General features: G+C 46.9%; 2 protein-coding genes across 7 annotated transcripts in view; one reads left to right on the forward strand and one right to left on the reverse strand.

The window, feature by feature from the left end:
* TRPV3 (transient receptor potential cation channel subfamily V member 3) overlaps nt 1-6,852 on the forward strand; it is a 33,884-nt gene extending 27,032 nt beyond the window's left edge. For 3 of the 4 annotated variants that reach the window (XM_047706694.1, XM_047706692.1, XM_047706695.1), the window contains 4 exons: nt 390-664; nt 1,876-1,988; nt 3,114-3,193; nt 3,479-6,852. In XM_047706694.1, coding sequence (XP_047562650.1) covers nt 390-664; nt 1,876-1,988; nt 3,114-3,193; nt 3,479-3,576 — 566 coding nt within the window. In that variant the 3' untranslated portion in view covers nt 3,577-6,852. The remainder of the gene's footprint in view (nt 1-389; nt 665-1,875; nt 1,989-3,113; nt 3,194-3,478) is intronic. The other variant, XM_047706693.1, reaches the window with a different exon arrangement.
* Nucleotides 1-8,373, reverse strand: part of LOC125086968 (ATP-sensitive inward rectifier potassium channel 12-like) — an 874,374-nt gene that overhangs the window by 470,956 nt on the left and 395,045 nt on the right. The gene's annotated exons all lie outside the window — the stretch shown is intronic.

The following is an 8,373-nucleotide window of genomic DNA, read 5'->3' on the forward strand; positions in this document are numbered from 1 at the left end:
GACTCAGGACCTTACAGTCTTGGAGGAGATGACCCAGGCCACAGGAAGTTGGGAGCCCATAGCGGGACACACAGAGATTATAGATCGCAACTCTGCAAGGCTGGGAGTGATCAAGGGCTGAATGGCAGAGTAGAGGAAGGAGAGAAGAGTGTGGGCTTTGTTAGGCAGGAAGAGTTTTTTACAGGAGGTCATGGCAAGAGAAGCAGCCTAAGGAAGCTCCTAGTTGCTGAGGGAGGCGGGAGGGGAAATTTAAATAAGCAGAGGCTGAGGCTGTAGGCCTGCAGGGTGTGTGGGGGAGGGGCGTGTGTGTACATGCAAGTGTGCAGGAGCTTGTTGGGTAATTAAGCAGCCAGAGCACCAGAGGAGAACACCGTCTTCTGTCCTCCCAGCCCTGGCCTCGCTGATTGAGAAGTGTCCCAGTGACAATAAGGACTGCAGCTCCTATGGCAGCTTCAGTGATGCCGTTCTGGAACTCTTCAAGCTCACCATTGGTTTGGGTGACCTGAACATACAGCAGAACTCCAAGTACCCCATCCTCTTTCTGTTTCTGCTTATCACTTACGTCATCCTCACCTTCGTCCTCCTTCTCAACATGCTCATTGCCCTGATGGGAGAAACCGTGGAGAATGTCTCCAAGGAGAGTGAGCGCATCTGGCGTCTACAGGTGAGCCTGGCAGGACCCCTGCTATGAGGGTCTTCCTGGGGACTCCATTCAGCACGTTGTATGGACAGCTGTCTGTACCAGGGACCTGGGGTGGGGCCTGGGAATCTGCATCAGCTCCGTGTGGTTGGCCAGGTTTGGGGAGATCTTAGTCTAGGGTACGGGCAGTATGACTGGACAGCAGCACAGGTGAGAAAAACTCAGGTTTACAGGCATGATCTGCTCAGAGTCTGGTGTGATGTGTGGATGTTGAAATATGAACTTTGATTGCATTAAGAGGAGTTATACGGCATAGGACAGTGGAGGTGACAATTCTGCACTCCTCCATCCTGGCTGCAACACACTGAGGACAGTAACCCACAGGATGGTCCAGAGCAGGTTACCAGGCTTAGGAGAGGACTTGGAAATTGTGCCTCACAAGAAATGGTATTGGGACTAGGGTTGAAAAAGGTAAGAGTTTCTTCAGGTATCTGCGGAGCTACTTGTGAAGGGAGAGCTTCTTTCTGTGGCCCCAGATGGCAGAACTGAGGTATCTGGGCAATGACAGGGAGAAAAGCTTTGCTTTGTCACGAGGAAGTTTCTAATTATTAGGGCCTTCTTTTTTTTAAATTTTATTTATTTATTTGACAGACAGAGATCACAAGTAGGCAGAGAGGCAGGCACAGAGAGAGGAGGAAGCAGGCTCCTGCTGAGCAGAGAGCCTGATGCGGGACTCGATCCCAGGATCCTGGGATCATGACCTGAGCCGAAGGCAGAGGCTTTAACCGACTGAGCCACCCGGGCGCCCCTATTAGGGCCTTCTTAATTGGATTGTTGATTCCATTCAAGAAAGATCTGACAAATTATTGATAGTTAAACAGTGAGGGGATTCCAAGCCTGGCATGCAGGTAAGATTACACGATGTCAGCACCTCTCTTCACCGTGGGATCCTAGGATCCTAACATTTTCAGTTAGGAAGCTCCTGGACTTCCAGAAACAGTGTTTATGTTGTGTTTAAAGTAATTTGAATACCTTTTCCTAACTTACTGGTTTTTCATTTTTGAATTCTGGAGATTAGCTGAACCCTTCGGATCTGTGCATTAAGCTTCCAGTTGGAGATGAAGCTGGCTGTTTGGTGGTGTGTGTGTGTGTGTGGGGGTGTCTGCACACTCATACAGAGCTGTGTTCCTGGGCCGGCTTCTCATTGATGTGCTTAGGCTCATGTATGTCCCCAGAGAGCCAGGACGATTTTGGAGTTTGAGAAGATGTTACCAGAATGGCTGAGGAGCAGATTCCGGATGGGAGAGCTATGTAAAGTAGCAGAGGAAGATTTCCGACTGTGTTTGCGGTAACAAAGGGAAAGGGGCCCCTTGGTGTGTGTCTTGGGGGGCTGAAGAGAGAGGAGTCAGTGAATGTCAGAGAAATGGTGCTGTCCTTTGTTTCCCAAACCACACCTGCAGTCGGTTCTGGCCTCCTTAGAACATGGAATTTGCTCCTATGTGGTTGCTAGCACTGGGACAAAGCTTCTCCAGTTTCTGCAGGGAGAGGGAAGGAGACTGCTGGTGGCCATTCCCGTCTCTGCCCGTGCAGCTGCCTCCATGGCCTCTCCCGGTCCACTCTCTTGTTTAGGAAAGATTTGCCAACCCAGCAGTCTCTGTCCTTTTCTCTAGCCTGTGTGGGTTCATGGAACACCAGGGGACCTGAGCCATGTTTGTCATGGGTGACTGGAGAGTGAGACAGCTACTTGGGACAGGTTTTTGGTTTTTAAAAAGTACCTGCACGTGCCATGACCAACTTTTCTGATGATGAGTCTACTTTATCCTCTGGCTGACTGCCTGACCTTATGGATGCCTTCCATGTATACCTCACCATGCCCAGCTTCTCTGACTGAAAGTCCCACGCTGTGGAAACCACTGTTTCCAGCTCTATAACGCTTACCCTGACGAATATCTCTGATGTTCACACCCTCATTCTAGAGCTGCTCCCTGAATGTGAACTTCAGCCAAACCACTGCCTCTATTGCAATCTAGCACCTTAGACTCTGCCCACTCTTATTGGGATCTGAACCCTAACTGCATTCTCCTAGTGCAACCTTAACTCTAGTTTAACCTTAAGCTTCTAAACTTCTACAAGTTTAATCCTCACACTGTCACCTCAGCCTCGGCCCTCTCCCCCTCCTTCCCCATGGACCGCCTCTCGGCAGTAAGGCACAGCCGTTGCTGTCTGAAAATGTCCCCTTGACACCTCTCTGAGTTTCTGGGCCCCACACACTGGGACGGGACTGATCCATGAGGGCTGGGAAGATGGGGAGTTTTAAACCCCCAAACTGCTGAATGACCATGTGTGGTGGGAGTCCCAAATCCCTGGGATGGAAAGAAAGGGAGCTGTTTAGAACACTCCAAATGTCATGCTAGTTGTTTGCATTTAATGAGGTGCAGTTGAGAAGTAGTGAGAATGATTATCACACTTGCAGGATCAATGAGGTGAAGTGGACTGAATGGAAAACACATGTCTCCTTCCTCAACGAAGACCCGGGGCCCGTGAGACGGACAGGTACCGTTGCTGTCTCAAAGTGTGCTGACCATGCCTGTCTGACCATGTGACCAGGGGCAAACTGTGTCTGAGGGCCCTGATTTTCCCCATCTGCAAAATAGGAGGTTGAATTAAATGGGTTCTCAGGTCCCTTTCAGCTGTGACATTTTATATCCCAGGTAGGAATAACTTTTAACAATCAGGTGGGGATAAAAGAATGAGGTGGTGTGCTAGACATGGAATCCCACATTACAGAGCACCACCTTGCTAAAATAGTGGTTTTGGTGTTTTGTTTTGTTTTTAAAGCAGATTTCAGCAAAATCCAAGATTCTTCCAGAAGCAACAGCAAAACTACCCTCAATGCATTTGATGAAATAGATGAGTTTCCAGAAACTTCGGTGTAGAAGCAAAATCCAGAGCTGGTGTGAGCCTGGGCTGTCTGACACTGCAGTCTGGGTCCTGGACTCCGGGCTAAGGGCCTACAGCAGAATGTGGCCTTGCACTGCATGACCAGAAATGGAAAGCAATCTCATGCCAAGTGGTGGCTAAGCTAAGAGGCACCTGTCAGTCTGCTTGAATGGGAAACACCCTGGATTATTTATTTTTTTTTACTCAGCAAAGGGTTTGTGTAAACCCATGGCTAGGAGTCCTTGAAGTCCAGGGCGAAGGCCTGGGCTCACCAACTGCAGGACAGCTTGGCTGGGAGAAAGGGGTGGCGGGGAAGGGGCAGAGGCCTGAGGAGCAGAACTTCCTTCCTGCCAACATCTCCTCGACAGCCCCCAGCCCCAGCCCTCACTTTCCACTGTCTCCCTTACTGTGACTGGGTCTCCTGAATTTAAGCGATTCTTGATCCCATCCCATCCCAGAACAAACAGGACTGAACTAAGCCGGACGTCCTGAGGGTCGAAGGGACTGAGCTTTGGAAATGCCCTTCTGGACCCTTCAGGGAAAAGAAAACTACCCTTGGAATGAGTGCCTTGGTATCCCAAGGCTCGAACTGTCTCAAACTAAGAGACATTTTTAGTAGAGTAATTAACACAGTTAATGTTTTATTTTCAATATAAAAAAAACATTTCAGTTTTGAATGAAAGTTACTTCAGATGAAGTATGTGATTTTAAAAGCTGAGAAACAGATTTGGGGATTTGGGGCTGGATATAAGTATTATATACTTGGCCTCAGCGTGGCCAGAGCAGGGACAAAAAGCTTTTCTTTACACACACAAAAGTCCACATGAGACGTGCCAGGCAGGGCCTGTGTGGGCTGCTGTGACCTGGGTGGAAGAGCTTGGCCCTTGTCATCGTTCTGGCCCTGCCGTCATGCATGCCTCCCAGCTGGGAGCGGGGCTTGTGATATAGAAATAGCAGCTGCTCTGTTTCCATGGTCTTAAATCTCAGAGGTTACTATTATATATCAGTACTTCTCATTGGAGGAATTTAATGAAATACCCAGAATGCTCTGGTATTAAATGTTTTTGTTAACTGTGAATTTTGAGGCTGAAGAGAGGGAGTGTGAGAAAGGAGTGTTTGCCAAAACATAGGGCTTCTTTTTAGAGCCTCATCCTCTGATTTTTCTCCCCCTGAAATTACGCAGAGTCAGTCTGAGGCAGAGGTGAAGTGGGGATGGGAGACTTCTTCCGGATTACTGGAACTTAAACAACTATAAAATCTGCTCTGCCTTAGGAACCTGGTCAAAGGATTCATGTGAGAGTTTCTGGAGGCGGGATTATCAAGGTATTAACCATGAGTTTGAATTTTAAAGGGCATAAAAATAAACGTGGCCTTTTAGACAACTTGGCAATTGGCTAGTGAAGCTGACTTGAGGCAAACTGAGGAGTATGAGCCAAGCACTCTGGGCCACTCTGAGCCACTCTGAGCCCTTTTCTCCACTCTGGGATGCTCTGTGTGCCAGCTTCCCTGGGTGAGTGGACACTTGGCCTTTGTGTCCCTGATGAGCCAGGGCTGGGAGAGGAGGGGTGGGTCTAGGACGAGCCCGAGACCTGCACACTTTGCTGCAGTCCCTGTACTCCCAGCTGAAGCTGACCAGGGCTCTAAGCTGTGGTGCTCTGGTGTGAGCAGGGGTAGCAGGAAGGAGGTATGTTCTCTGCAAACAGATGATTGAGGGAGAAGGGTTGTCCTGGAGGCGGGAGGAGCACCCGTGTTCCAGATGGGTAGAAATAGTGCCAAAGGAAATTTCAAGGACAAAGATTTTGGTTCCCTCCAGTCTAGCAAATGCTCCAGATATTGAAGATGTTTAAGCAGAACTCATTAGGCATGTTAAGGATCACAGTCAGATGGACTGTGAGGTCCTTTTAGCCTGGAGGTCAGCATCCTGTGCCTGGAGTTCCCTACTTGTGTATGTCCAGAGCAGATGTTCTGGTCTGAAGGGCAGCCATTGGGATCCATGATGCCATGATCTGGGAATTCCAGGATTGTTTTGATTTGGATAGGAATGGATGAAGTTGCACAGCTCTCCATTTGCCACTTGAACAAAGGCTGCGGGGTGAGGCGAATGGAAATCAATAATGGTATCTTGGTCCTCTCACGCATCTGAAGAGCTGTTATCTGTGGATCTGGATGGAATTCGTTGGCAGGGGCATTTTCTGTACCGTATTCATCCCTGAAAGACTTTCAGCCAAGGTCACCTGAGCCTGGGTAGGTTTACCGAGGCGAAAGGAAGCAGTGAGTCAAAGATCATTGGTTTGAAAGAATCAGTTCCCTTATTTTATACCTGGAAACTAAAGACCAGAAAAGAAAGTGGACTTGCTTAAAGCCATACAGCCATGCGGGAAGTCACATCAGAATTGCTGGAGCCAGAGTGCTCTGACTCCTGGGCCGCAGGTTTCTCCTAGCACAGTTTCAACATAGTTATTCAGTAAATTTGAGCCTGCCTTTGCGGTTGCCACATATATTACGTCAGGGGGCTAAGGGATTTTGCTCAGATGATTCATGTTGACCGTCTACATGGTCCCAGTGATCCTCAGGACAGGTTTAAAACTCAAGTGTGCACATAGGTGTGCACAAACCACACACACACACATCACACCGAATCCACCGGCATATCAGGACATCTTAAAACTTCAGAATTTACATTTCAGTAATTTAAGGGATAGGCATTTTTCCAGGGATGGAATCCCCCATGCTCAGATAATGGTTTTGGCTGGGAGTTTTCCTTTGGCTAACCTGCCTCAAGAGGAATCTATTATTCTAGACATTATGTGATGTATGTACCTGGAATAAAAATGCTGCTTACCTTCCTCTCTGGGATGTAGAAGGTGTATGAGATTGTACTGTGAAGTAATTAAGCTCTTAGAAGGTTCCTGCCTGAGAGAGCCCAGTATTATTGAAGTTCCCTTCCTTCCTCAAGGCCTGGTTTAACTGTGTCCTTTTGCTCTGGGCGGGGCCCAGGTGGATGGGCCGTATTCCTGGCCTGTAAGCCATACTTGAGTTTTGCATTGATTTACATGTTTATACTGTGATCTTGGTTCCAAACATAGAATTATCAGCTTGTTCTCATTGAATGTGCCTGATCCTTGTCAATTTTAATTCACATACTTGTTCTTAGTGTTGTGTGTGTGTGAAACTCTGTGTTTAATTAAGAAGTCATAAATAGAGTAAGAACATTTTAGTGCCATTGAAGAAATGCTTTCATGAATTTCTAATAAATATTTATTTTGCCTTGCTATGATTGTAGTTTATCCTTTATCTTACGTATGCTACTATGAAGACCAACTAGGAATCCTAGAGTGTTGCTTAATCTAAGGCTAAAGGAAAGCCCACCTTTTGGACCTGAAATATTGGTCCCAACTCAGGGACAGAGTCAGCACACTGTGAGACAGGTCACCTTTGAACAGTGTTTACATCTCACAATGTATTGATGTCCAATACCCTAGCTGAACCATGCAACAACTCTAGAACCAGTTTGAGTAAAGAGGGACTAAGGGAGTTGAAATGACATGCCCAAAGTATCACAGCCAGAAAATGTCAGCGGCTTAGGCTTACATGACCCCCGAGCAGTGCTCTGTCTACCATGTCCTGCTGCCTGTCAATTTATTTAGTGTGGCTATAAAACCATGGCTCCACGCAGAGATCAGAAAGTATAAATCCCTTCTCTCCACTTCACAGGACCTTTGTGAGGAGGCAGTGATATTACTATCATTACTGGCCAACTCATATGTATAGTCATTTGTAAAATTCTTCTGTTATTTCATAAGGATGGCAGTTTTTAACTTAAATGCCAAGACACTGCTGTGTCTTGGTGGGTTGCAGAACTTGCAAACAATTCATTAATCAGTGATCTGCTGCATTTGGTGAATTATTAACTTAATCCAAACAACTCCTAGAGCAGCATCCTTCACTGGGATGTGTCTTCTTAAATGGCAAAGAAATGGGAATTGTACATAATCTACATCCTAACTCAAGTAAGCTTCAGCTTCTAATCTAGGAATGTGCTATCCATGGGAACATTCTGGGTGGACTGATAGAGAAAGGGTGGAAACCCCTCTTAATAGGATATATTCTGGGAGTGGGATGTCTAGGTCAAGGGATATGAACAGTTTTGTGGTTCTCAATATTGTAAAAAGTTACCTTCCAAAAGGTATTTTGCAACTTAAGCTTTAAGATGATATGTTTCCTATTTATAAAGCTTTTCCTGTCACACTGGTTATCTTAATAATGCAGTGTTATAGGTTTGATGAGTATTATATCCCCGTTTAACAAGTGGAGAAACCGAGACTTGGAGAGACATGGAATGATATCTAAAGGTCACAATGTTTTTTCCTGGGCCATGGGTCCAGGTTCTCTGAGGTTTACGAGTTAGTGCTAGTCAGTCGTGCTAGCCTAGCCTGAGTCCCATTTAAGAATACGTCTCATCCAGGTAAGGGGAGTGTGGGGGTGGGATAGGGCCTCAAGAAGAGGGAACAATGTGGGCAAAGACTAGGGAGCTTGATGCAGCTGAGGATGGAGGAATCTGTGTGGCCAAACTGCTGGGAACAAAGGGACAAGTGACATGAAATAGGACTGGAGAGGTAGGCAGAGGCCAGAGCACATAGGACATGTTCAGCTCTCATATCAAGTTTAGAGGACACTACTAAAAGGCTTTACAGAGAGGAATGACTAAATCTGAACATTCCCCTGTTTTTGCAATGGGGTTGCAGGCTTAAAATGGTATATGTTCCCCCTTGCCATCCTTTGGGACACAGTAA

This window comes from Lutra lutra, chromosome 16, assembly GCF_902655055.1.
Source record: "Lutra lutra chromosome 16, mLutLut1.2, whole genome shotgun sequence".
NCBI lineage: Eukaryota > Metazoa > Chordata > Mammalia > Carnivora > Mustelidae > Lutra > Lutra lutra.